The following is a 12,403-nucleotide window of genomic DNA, read 5'->3' on the forward strand; positions in this document are numbered from 1 at the left end:
AAGTCACATTGCTCATGAGTGTGGAGTCAGGATCTGGACCCACGTGTGACCACGGCCCCATCCCACCCGTAACGGTGCTGTGGGCAATGGTGCCCATCTCTGAGGGTCCGACTTCCGGCATGGACAGCCCTCGGTGAAATCCTAATCCACCAGCTGATTCGTTAGTCCACAAAGCCAAATATCAACAGGACAAAGATTGAAATTTCTTTTGAGAGCCACATTTTTTTAAACTTAAACTTCTTCTAACGCCACTTCTTCAAAATAGACTCTCCCAGGCCACATGTTGTGGAAGAGCCACACTCAAGGGGCCAAAGAGCCTCGTGTGGCTCGAGAGCCGTGGTTTGCCGACCACTGACTTAGGGCATGGGCAGCCTTCAGGTGAAATCCTAACTCCACCAGCTGATTTAAGGCATGGACATCCCTGGGGTGAAATCTTAATCCACCATCACCGCTGGGGACCTTGGGCAAGTCCCCTCCCTCTCTGACCATTACAGAGTGACGGTCAGCACACCCTAACCCGGGGCTGCTGGGATGCAGGGAGCTGATGGGTGTGGGAGCTCAACATGGCTCAGGCACCTGGAACAGCTCCCTGAAAGGCTGGAAGCTCCATCCCGGGAGGTGGAGGATGACCAGCCTCCTGGGGCCGCGGTTGGAGCTAGGCTTGAGTGGAGAGCAGGACCTTCATTCGCAGGCAGCCCGGACAGCGCGATGGCCCTGGGAGGCTCGGGCAGGGAAGGTGTGGGTCACAGGCAGGGGCTGCAGCTGGCATCTCTCCCACAGGTGCCAGGGCGAGTCTGGGCAATGGGTGCCCTGCCACGAGGCCCCTGGCGAGACCTGTCGGTGCCCGATCCAAGGTCTCGTCCAAGGCCAGAGCTATCGGTTCCGGGTGCGAGCCGTCAACAAGGCGGGCGGCAGCCTCCCCTCCAAGGCCTCAGAACCGGTTGTCCTGCGTGACCCCGATGAAGCCCAGAGGAAGACAGGTGGGTGGCAGAGCCCATTCCAAACCCTATTCCGAGGGTGAGACCCAGCCCAGCCCTCAGGAACTCTGGTCTGATGGAGGAGACACGGCCTCGGGCGCCTCTGGTCTGTTGGAAGAAGCACAGTGTCGTCCTTAGGAAGCCCGGGCCTGAGGGGAGGGCATGGGTAGTCCGATGGGAGAAGCACAAACCCGTCCACAGGAGATGCTAAGCTGAGGGAGGACCACAGCATCTCAGAGGCTCTCCATCTGAAGGAGGAGAACGGCCCTGCCTCGAGCCCCTGGGAGGGAGGGGCACAGCCCCCAGCCCTGAGGAGGCCACCTGACTTAGGCTTGGCTCCCAGCTCCGCTGTGCCCAGGTCTCTGGCCTCAGGCACATCACTCCTCCTCTCCGTCCTCCATGTCCCAAGAGGACAGAGCATCCCTCACGCTCTCGAGCAGCAGTGCTCCGCTTTGGACCCCGGGAACACTGGGCCCAGAGAGGACCTGCCTGAGGTCACACAATGAAGGGCCATGGCCAGGAATGGGGGAGAAATCAGCACCTCTGAGCAGGGCAGGTCCCACCCAGACCCTCCTGACCCTGCCCCCTCGTCCCCTGCGCGCCCCTTCTTCTCCCCTAATTGCTCAATTCTCCATCCTAGAGATCCCCTTTGATCTGGGGAGCAAGATTGTGATCAACAAAGATGATTTGGAAGGTACGTGGGTACGTGGGAACCTCCTGACCCTTTGCCTCAAGACCCCAGCCCCCTTGGTGGTCCTGGAAACTGGCCCACAGCCCGGCAGAGAGATGGAGCTGTCCCTGGAGGGCGGGGGATGAGAGGGAGGGTTCTAGTCGGAGGAGCCAGGGTTCTCAGGTGAGAGTGCCCCTCGTGGACGGGGTGGGAAGTCCTAGGCAGGCCATGGGGAAGCCCTCCGTCCGGCCCCAGCTCTGCCGGCCTTGCCGGGTGACCTGGAGCAAGTTCCCGCCCCTCTCTGCGCCCCCGTTTCCTCCTCTATGAAACGAGGGGCTGAGGTTGGGGGTCTCTCGGGCCCACTCATCTCTGCCCCGGGTGACTCCGATTCTAGGCTTCGTGACCATCCCCTCGCCTCCCACCAACGTCCACGCCTGCGAGACCCGCGAGGCCTACGCGGTCCTGGGCTGGGAGGAGCCGAGGCCCCGGGGCCGAGCTCCGCTGACGTACTCCCTGGAGAAGGTAGGGGACCCGAAGGCCAGAGACATGGCCTTGCTGTGGGACCAGGTTGTGGGGATTCAGGGAAGTTCGAGGGCCCCGGGCAAGGCCATGTCCCCCGGGAGGCCTTCAGAGCAGGGAAGAGCGTCCCTGAGGTGGCCCTTCCCAGAAGCAGGGGGTTAGATGGCCTTTTGAAGTTTCCTAAAGCCCGTTTCCGATGGCAGTGCCTGAGGCTAGTCATAGGAACTCACAAAACGAAGAGGCACAGACAATACAGCAGCAAGATCCCGCCTCCAAGGCTGGCATCGGGCCACGCATCGGGCCACTACAACTCCTAGAATCGGAGTCACCGGGGCAGAGATGAGTGGGCCCTGAGAGACCTCCACACAACTCCTCTCGGCCATGATGGGAGGGAAGCCAGGCGGGTCCGCGCCAGCCAAGGTCATGGGCAGCGGCACTCACAGGGCACGCGGCGGGGGTGTACGAGGAGGCCATTCTCACAGGGAACAGGGTGGGAGCAGGTGTCTGGGAGGGGGCAGCCATGCGGAGTGGATGTCACAGAGGAGAAGGACAGTGTGGCAATAGGTCACTCCCATCGGACGTGGGCTGGGTGAGCCAGTTCCCTAACTCCCTCCAGCGTAGACCGGACATCCGGTGAAATGAGGCACAGCTCTCAGCCAAGGCCAGCAGCCAGGGGCCTGTAAACACCTCCCGAGGAGATGCTCTTGACCCTGGCGCATAGTAGGTGGACAGTACAGGATTCGTGGATCAATGACTAAAATAGGTTCCAGGTCTCTGCCTCTGGTTGCCCAAATGGGCCTCTCTTCACACACTCACGGGTGACCTATTTCTTCGACATAGGAAAGCCATTCCAAGAACTGAGGGTTCGTTTTGTGAGGCTGTGGAGTCTAATGGTTAGACCCTGGAGTCAGACTGCCCGGGTTCAAATCTTATCTCAACTACTTTCAACTACTTTCTAGTTGTGTGACCTTGGGCAGGTTATTTAGTCTCTCTGTGCCTCCGTTTCTTCTCCTATATAGATAATAATTGTACACACTTTATAGGGTCAATAGGAGGATCAAACTAATTAAAGCTGTAAGACCTGGAACAGAATCTGGCGCACAGTGTTCAGAAATGTTCACTGGTTTGGGGGCGATTTCTTGCTCAGCGGGGCTCTAGGCCGCCAGCAGCTGGGTGGGCCTTGGGGTGGGGGTAGGGAGCACAGGGAAGGCAGGGTCAGAGGGACCCCTGGTGCTTCTCAGTGTTAAGTCTCATACCCGGACTCAGCGGAGTGGCCTCTGGGTGCCTCGCTCGCCTGCCTCACCCTCAGCTCTCCACCCTCTATCTGCCCAGAGACGCAGAACTTATGGCTGCCTTCGGGGCCCCTGGCGCTGTGGAGAGTGAGCAGGTTTGGGGGCTTAAATACCAAATACACCAGCTGTGAGATGCATGACTTTCTGCCCCGTTACCAGAACGCCCTGAACCTGTGCTTCCCCATCAGCCGGGAAATGGACACCTACCATCCATCCATCCATCCATTCATTCATTCATTCATCCCACAAACATAGACGGAGCGCCTCCCGTGTGCCGGTACTGTCACTGGCCCCCGGTACAGGAGAAACCCCTGCCTCCGGAACTGACATTCGAGTGGGGAGTGGAGACCCGTGATAAACAAGATAAATGAGTAGCGTGTTTGGCACGTTAGCTAGTGGTAGCCCCGAGGGGGAAGACATAAGCAGGGAGAGGAGGGTGCGGACATAGGTGGAAGGGCTGGGAGACCTCCCCAAGGCGGTGAGTTCTGAATAAAGGCCTAAAGGAAATGAGAGCCGCCAAGAGATTTCCAAGGGAAGAACATTGAGACCAGCAAGTGCAAAGGCCCTGAGGCAGGGGTTGGGCCTGGCACCGTCAAGGGGCAGCAGGGGGCACAGAGCCATGGCGGGTGGACACAGGGAGCACGAAATGCAGCCAGTCAGGTGGCAAGGGCCAGACCCTAGAGACACCTTCACTCTAAGGCAGATGTGGGGCTTGGAGGGTTCGGAGCAGGTCAGCCACCACCTGGCCCGGGTTGTAAGAGAAGCCCTCAGACCACACATGGAGAGAAAAAGACTGAAGGGGATTAATGGAGGAACAGGCAAGCCAGTGAAGAGGCCACTGAAATAACTCAGATGAGAGACAATGGTGGCTTGCACCAAGGTTGTGGCAGGGGACGTGCGGGTGGTAAGTCACAGTTGGATTCTGGGTACATTTTGAAGGTAGAGCCCACTGCATTGGGGGGTGGCGCATATTTGGGGTGTGTGGGAAAGAGGGCAGGAGTCCCGGACCGCTCCAAAGGTTTGGGCCTGAGCGAAACCTAACGAATGTGGGCAGCTTCGGTTTGGGCAGCTCCAGGCTCGAGCTCTGGACGTGCTGAAGGTGAGGTGCGCAGTGGGCATCCAGGGAGATGGCGGGGAGGCGGGCGGATCCGGAGCTCAGGCGTTCAGGGGCGGCCGTGCCCGGGATAAAGGGTAACGAGAGCACGGGTGGGCAGTGGCAGCCACGCGCCAGCCCAGGCGGCTGCTTCACCAGCGCGATGTCTCTCCTTTGTCGCAGTCGGTCATAGGCAGCGGCACCTGGGAGGCAGTCCGCACAGAAGCTCCGGTGACATCCCTGCGATTCGCACTATTGGATCTGGAGAAAGGGAAGTCGTACGTCTTCAGGGTGCGAGCCATGAACCAGTTCGGCATGAGCGACCCCTCGGAGCCCAGCGAGCCCATCGCCTTGCGGGGAAAGCCAGGTGCCCGTGTGGTGCAGGGGATGGGTGGGGGCAGGGCAGGCCGGGCTGGGAGGCGGGCTGTCAGCATCCAGGGCTGTGAGGCCCCAGGCCATAGGGACAGGCCACACCCATTTCCCTGCCCCTGACTGCTTCTACCACCACGGAGCGAAAAGCAGCATGCCCCAGCCTGTGGAGTGTCAGGACATCAGAAATCACATTCCTCTGGGCAGGGGTCTCATGGAAAGAGGCTTTTCTTTCCAAACCACAGTTCACAGGGTGCAGAGCCCAGCGGGGCCAGCATAGGTGCTGGGTGTGACCAAGTGGTCCCTTCGTTCTAAGGGTCTCCAACAGCACCCACTCCTGCCTCCTGAGCAGGCCTCCTGCCCCCTCCCTGGAGGGGGCGTAGCTGTCCCACCCGAGCCCTGGCTCACCGGCCAGGAGAGCACTCATCCTCAGGCGTGGGCCTGGGCACGACATCTCAGAGCTGCAGACCCGGCGTCCTCACTGTCATTTACAATAAGTGAATGGGTTGGTGGACCAGTGGGGTTTTTTGTTTCATTCCGGTCCAGCGAAGGTTTAGGCCTGGTTTGGGGCCAGGCCGGTGAGTGGCCTGTGACTAGGTGTGGGCCGTCTCTGGACCACGAGCCGGAGGGCAAGGTACCAGCACAGTTCAAAAAAGGAAGGGAGAGGAAATGGTGGGAGAGGAGGAGAGGAAAATGAAAAGCTATTGACTTGTATTCTAGAAGTGAAACTATGTTAAAATGGGAAAATACCCCCAAAAAAGCAAAAGAGTGAGAGAGGAAGGAAGGAAAGAAGGAAGGGAAGCAGGAATAAGTTGAGAAAGTGATAAACAGAAAGAAAAGAGTACCCCTCCCCCCACCCACCCCATGATCCCACCGCCCAGGGGAACCCAGTGTGAGCATCAGGATGCCTGGGTTTCTGGCCTTCTGACCACACACATATCAATGCATCTGTTTCAACGTCTGATCAAACAATGGGAGATCTTTGCATTCTGCTTTTGAAAGTAAACGTTATGTTGCAAACATTTCCTCAAGGAGGACTCATGAAATCCTCCTTGCAGTCCTGATTTTAATGTCTGAGGACCACTCCATACCATGGAACCCTCGGCTCAAGTTCTTGCCTTTGGGTAGAATCGGGTCTCCTGTGCATGCGGGGTCCCTGAGTGGCCTCCTTCCAGCCTCTCCCCTCACCCAGCCTTCATCCGCTGCCAGTCTTCAACCTGAGAGGCTGGAGTTGTTGACAGGTCCTTCCTGTGCCCAGGACCTCAAGCCTATCTCTCAGTACATCCCTGTGCCGAGTGCAGAGACTGATTCTGAGCAGGCACTTGGTGGATACTGGATTTATGTTGGATGGACGCTGAGTTCAGCCTTTTCCTGTTGACTCTGTGGCACCACCAGAACACAAGGGAAAGTGTCTAGGGAGAATGGGAGAGCGCAGGGCTGGAGTTAAAGCCCAGGGAGGCACCTGCAGAGGGTGAGGATTGAAAGCATAGGAATTGATGGACGGACCCTTAAGATGAGAGGAGAGAAGAAACATACAGCAAGTCAAGGAACAGAAGTTGGAAGAGTCCCACATTTGGGACAAAAAAGATGGGGACCCCCAAAAGATATATAAGGAATTTGAGAAGTAGAAAGAGAAGGAAGCTCTTGCACCAGCCATATATTCGCTCATCCATTCACCTATTCATTCATCCATCCATTTGTCTATTTATCCATTCATCTATCCATTCATCCATCCATCCATCCATCCATCTTTTTATCCATCCACCCTTCATGTGTTCATCTGTTCATTTACCCATCTATCTATTCATCCATCTATTCATCCATCCATCCATCCATCCATCCATCCATCCAGGTATCCATTCATCCATCCATCCGCCCACCCATCCATGTGTCATTCATCCATCCATCCATCCATTCATCCATCCATCCATCCATCCATCCACCCATCCATCTGTCCATTTAACAAATCACGGCAGTCCCCACTTGAAGGAGCATAGTCTCAGGGAGCCAGGAAAGTCAATAGAGAAATTTCAAGGAAAGAAAATCAAGTTTTCTAGCGATTGAAGATAAACACTGAGGAAAACTGCAGATTTGGTGACTTCTAAGTGATGAAGATTGTAAGGATTAATGACTGAGCTTTGGTGAGGAAGTGGAGATGTTTGGAGGTAAGAGGGGAGAGGACTTTGGAATACAAGAGTCTGGGCACCCCTCTGGGACAAGGAAAGAGCTGCCCAAAGCCCCGGGCACATTGGAACCCACACCCCTCCACTCCCCATCGTGTTAGTACCGTGTACCTCAGCATCCTTACTCGGTCCATGTTTCTGTCTCTAGCGACCCTCCCTCCTCCAGCTCAAGTTCAAGCTTTCCGAGACACGCAGACCTCTGTCTCCCTGACCTGGGATCCCGTGAAAGAAGACTCAGAGCTCCTGGGTTATTACATCTACTCCCGGGAGGCAGGATCATCCGAGTGGCGAACAGTTAACAACAAACCCATCCAGGGCGACAGGTGAGTTAGCCACACCCCTGTCTGCACCAGGGCATCCTCCATGGAGGCACCCTAAGAACAATGAAGCCCACCATTTCTCAACACGGTACTGGCTGCCCGGCACTGCTCTAAGCTCTTTTCAGATATTAGGTCATTTAGTCCTAACTGCAATCCTGTAACCTGAGGGCTGTTAGTTTTATTATCCCTGGACACGTGAAGAAACTGAGGCACAGGGTGGTCAAGTGACTTTTCAGAATTCCCTCATCTAGTAAACGGAGGAACTAGGACTTGACCCGGATGGCCTCTTCTTCAGCAAACACTTGTGGAAGGCTTCCTGTTTGCAGATAGAGGTGACTCGTTAGGTCTCATCCTTCCAGGAGCTTAGAGATGCAGAGAGCAGAGGGGGCAGGGCAGCCAGTGGCCCGGGACCAAGGAGGCCTGGGTTCAGTCCCCATCCCTCACTTGCCTGGTCCAGGACTCGGACTCGAACCCTCTGAGCCTCAGCTCAGACTCCAGTCCTCCTGCCTTTCCAGCTCCCTCTCCCCTCCGAGGCCCCTCCTCTCTCGGAGGCCCTGGTCCTGCAGGCTCCGTGAGCCTTGGGGCTTCTGGGCTCATGACTTCTCTCAGTTTGAGGTTCTGTAGGGTACGGGGCTCAGGTGGTGAACTGGGCAGGGCCTGAGCACCCCTGGCTGTGCTCCTCTCATCTGGGCTCCAAACTCCGAGATCATCTTATCCAGAAAAAGCCACAGGAGCTTGTCCCTCTGGTCTTCAGAGCCACACTACTTGAGCTGGAAGTTCATACCTTTTGACCACCTTCCTCCAACCTTTAATTAAGGACTTCACCCTCCAGGTGTGTGCACACTTTGGGGGCAAAGGCAGTAGCTCCAGGTGAGACCCTGGCACCCTGCCACGCTGGCTGCCACTCATCCCACAAGGTTGTTCTGGAAAGTTCTGGGATGTCTGCGAGCTGGTGGCCACCGCTGAGGGCTGCACATTTCTCTCCCAGGTTCACCGTGCCCGGGCTAAAGACGGGGAAAGAATATGAATTTTGCGTCAGGTCCGTCAGCGAGGCCGGGGTGGGTGAGAGTTCAGCGCCCACTGAACCCATCAGGGTCAAGCAGGCTCTGGGTAAGTCCTGGGGCAGCTCCGGGCGGGCAGAGAGCAGGGCCTTCCACACACCTCGTGGAGGGTCCATCCCAGAGGCCAGTGGGGACACGCCCCCTCCCAGACCACCCTTTCCTTTGGGAAGGGGGTACCCGTGGCCTGAGTCCATGCAGTGACGCCTGACCAGGTACCCTCCCAAAGTCAAGGTCACTAGCAGGCACCTCTGGCTAAGTATGTACCCCTAGAGCAGGGTGGGCGCCCACTGGGAGGCTTGCTGACTGCCCCTGTCCTCACCTGCCTGCCTCCCCGTAGCAACGCCGTCTGCCCCCTATGACTTCATCCTCCTGAACTGCGGGAAAAATGACATGGTCATTGGGTGGAAGCCCCCCAAGCATCGTGGAGGCTGCAAGATCCTGGGCTACTTCCTGGACCAGCACGACTCGGAGGAGCTGGACTGGCACCCGGTCACCCAGCAGCCTGTCCCGACCCAGGTCTGCAAGGTGAGGCTGGAGCGCGGCCGCCGCCTGGTGCCCGGCTTGTGCGGTGAGTCACCGTTGGAGGTCCAGAGGCCGAGCCGGGCCTCCGGTCCCCTGGCCTCCTCGGTCTTTCCTGTGTAGACCCACATGGCCAATCTCGTTAAAGCCCCACGGACTCCCTGCTCTGCACCTCGCCCCATGTTCCTGCGGCTCCCCTGCTCCACCCTCTTCCCCCCAGCCTCAGCTCTCAGTCTGTGTTTCCGCTCTTCAAGGTCAGCAACCTTCGCGAAGGCCATTTCTATGAGTTCCGTGCCCGGGCCGCCAACCTGGCAGGAGTCGGTGAGCTGTCGGCGCCCAGCGGCCTGTTTGAGTGCAAAGAGTGGACGATGCCCCAGCCAGGTGAGGGGGCGCCCCTCCCCCCAAAGCCAACCACAGCGATGCCCGTTGCCGAACTCTCTGGGCATCCAAGTTCCAGACACCAGACCCCGGGCCCTTCCACCAACAAACCCTGTGACCTCTGACACAAACAGTCTTAACCCTGCCTTGCAGGGCCCCTGACCTTGACCGTCAGCTGGCCCTGTACCCCAGCACAAACTACCCTCTAGCTCAGCACATCCTCTGGCCTCTGATTCTTGCCACAGACCCGTCTCAAAGGCCTCTGCTAGGGTGACTGACTCGCCCCAGTTTGCCCAGTTTGGCTCTACCGCTGAAGTCCTGGACAAACCAGGAGGGCCGGTCACCTGCACACCACTCCCCCCGCCCTGCTGGTTTCCTCACAGAGGAGCCTCTCACCTCCCCCCAGGAAGGGAGGATCACGACCCTCCATCATTCTGTGCAGCTCAGTTCTGTTTTCCACACAAAACCTTTACCTGAAGGGCAGGTAATTACTATGTGTGAAGCTTTAGTCAGCAATGATGATTAACAACTAGCTACACTTTCCATAAATTATTTCATTAATGCTCACAACAGCACTATAAGAACTATTATTATCCCCATTTTATAGATGAGAAAACAGGAACATCGAGGCTAAGTAACTTGCCTAGAGTCTCCACAGCCTGAAAGGGTAGAGCTGGGCCGTGAGCCCTGGTGATCTGACCCCGGAGGTCACACCCGTGGCCCCTCCACTGAACACTGACACTGCAAGGACATTAGGAGGACTCATGCTGTCTGGCCCGCTGATGGGGGGCTCTAGCCCTTCGTCCGGCCCAGAACAAGCTTGGTCATGAAGCCAAGGCCAGCCAGGTCCCCACTGTGCCCAGGACAGGGCCTCCAGGCTTGGTCGTGACTGACAGATTGGCAAGCTTGCTCCGTACCTGGCTGTCTGGCTGGCCATTTGGCTGGCTGGCTGGTTGCCTGGCTGCCCAACTCCTTCTCTACCCCATCGCCCACAGGTCCCCCACACGACGTGCGAGCATTCGAGGTGCGGGCCACCTCCCTGATGCTGCAGTGGGAGCCCCCGCTCTACACGGGGGCTGGGCCGGTCACAGGCTACCTCATCAGCTTCCAGGAGGAAGGCTCTGAGCAGTGGAAGCCACTCACCCCAGACCCCATCTCTGGCACCCACCTGAGGGTGAGTTGCTGCCCCCCTCCTTCCCCACCGTCCCCATCCTCTGGGCCACCTGAGCCTTCCCTGCCACTGGGCAAGGCGGGACTATAAAGCCTCAGAGCCGGAAGGACCCTCAGGGAGTACTGTCCTCACTTAATGGCAGCAGAGGACCAGAGAGGGGGAGTGGCTCACCCAGGGTCACACAGGAGCTGGCACTGGTTGGCTGGCTGGCAGATTTAACCTGCTCCACTCTGAGCAGATTCCTCCCTAACAATGCACTTATAATCGGTGAGGTATGTCAGCATTTGGATATGCTCATCCCCAGAACCGGGAATTCTGTTTCAAGGATCGAAGTGTCGAGAAATAATTAAGCAAGTGTGCAAAGATCTAAGGATGATGATGCTCATTGTTGCACAGTTTATAAAGGCAAAGGTTGGAAACAACTTAACTGTCCATCAAGGGGTTCTCTTAAATAAATCAGAGTGTATCTTTAAGTGGATCCTGTGCAGGGAGCATGAAGACTAGGTGGTTCAAGGAGTGGCAATAGGATAAAGAATGAGGTAGACATACATGTACATATTGACATGAAAATACAGCCATCATATGTGGCTAAGAAAAAAAAGCAGAATACAGAGTAGGACATACATTAAGTACCATATGTATATCATAGTACACATATTACATATTAACAAACATATACGGAGATACCAAAATGGATGGTCTCTCTGCGCCCACCGGCCAACCCCCCACATAGGTTGGCCCAGGACAGGGTGGGCCGGCCTCAGTGATCGGCACCATTTCTACATGTGGCATCACTCACCCAGTCACTCACTGAATACTTCTTGACACCTGTTTAGTGCCAGGTCTGGAAGCAGGTCCTACATGGTGATAGGCAATACAATACAACGGAGGGGTGTCTGGGGGATTCTGGGCGTTGCCCAAGCTGGGAGGTCAAGGATGAGCTGGGAAAGGGGGTGGGGGGAGCTCCAGGCAGAGGGCTCGGCAGAGGCAACATCAAGGAGGCATGAAAGTATGTTACAAACATGGGGACCCTGAGGAGTCATGGAATGAAGGGGGCACAGAGAGGAGGAAGGGGACAGGGCCAAGGTCACATTAGGAGGCGTCCAGGTACTAAACCTCAAAATCTGGACTTGACCCTGAAGGCCACTGGCAGATCTAAGCATAATCCGACTGGCATCCTGGAGGGGCTGGCAGAGGAAAGACAGGCCAGGGCGGTGGGCCTGGGCCGAGTTGCCACTGGGGACGCTGCTGGAGGAGACACACAGCTGCAGGGAGACACGCTGGGGAATGCAATGGGACTTGGTCTGAGAAAAAGATGCTGAAGGCTTCTCCCTGGGGCAGTAATGGAGGAGAGACGGGGAGCAGGGAGGGAGAGGGATCCTCTTGGGAGATGGGTGGTGAGTTAAGCTGCGAGCCAATGAGGTTCCAGGTGCCACAGGAGTGGAGATCATCCCAATGAGGAACCCACTAAACGCTGGCAGTCAGGAGAGCGCCCCTAGCCGTCCCCACCCCCAGCGCAGCCTGTGCCTTCCCGGGGTCCTACAGATCTGGGTCCCACAGACCCGGGATTCCGCAGATCCGGTCCCACAGATTTGGGTCCCACAGATCCGGGTCCCACAGATCCGGGGTCCCACAGATCCGGGGTTCCACAGATCCGGGATTCCACAGATCCGGGGTCCCACAGATCCTGGGTTCCACAGATCCGGGTCCCACAGATCCGGGGTCCCACAGATCCGGTCCCACAGATTCTGGTCCCACAGATCCGGGTCCCACAGATCCGGGGTCCCACAGACCCGGGTCCCACAGATCCAGGTCCCACAGATCCGGGTTCCACAGATGCGCGGTTCCCGG

The 12,403-nt window shown here is 57.2% G+C and overlaps 1 protein-coding gene across 1 annotated transcript in view; it reads left to right on the top strand.

Moving 5' to 3' along the window:
• The window catches only part of MYOM3 (myomesin 3), a 50,079-nt gene that overhangs the window by 21,149 nt on the left and 16,527 nt on the right, over positions 1-12,403 (top strand). The window contains exons 12-20 of the mRNA XM_084874832.1: positions 781-980; positions 1,618-1,671; positions 2,042-2,169; positions 4,735-4,918; positions 7,252-7,426; positions 8,412-8,533; positions 8,822-9,009; positions 9,258-9,384; positions 10,377-10,555. Coding sequence (XP_084730958.1) covers positions 781-980; positions 1,618-1,671; positions 2,042-2,169; positions 4,735-4,918; positions 7,252-7,426; positions 8,412-8,533; positions 8,822-9,009; positions 9,258-9,384; positions 10,377-10,555 — 1,357 coding nt within the window. The remainder of the gene's footprint in view (positions 1-780; positions 981-1,617; positions 1,672-2,041; positions 2,170-4,734; positions 4,919-7,251; positions 7,427-8,411; positions 8,534-8,821; positions 9,010-9,257; positions 9,385-10,376; positions 10,556-12,403) is intronic.

The sequence above is a fragment of the Pipistrellus hanaki genome, assembly GCF_964339955.1.
Source record: "Pipistrellus hanaki genome assembly, chromosome: 2".
Lineage (NCBI taxonomy): Eukaryota > Metazoa > Chordata > Mammalia > Chiroptera > Vespertilionidae > Pipistrellus > Pipistrellus hanaki.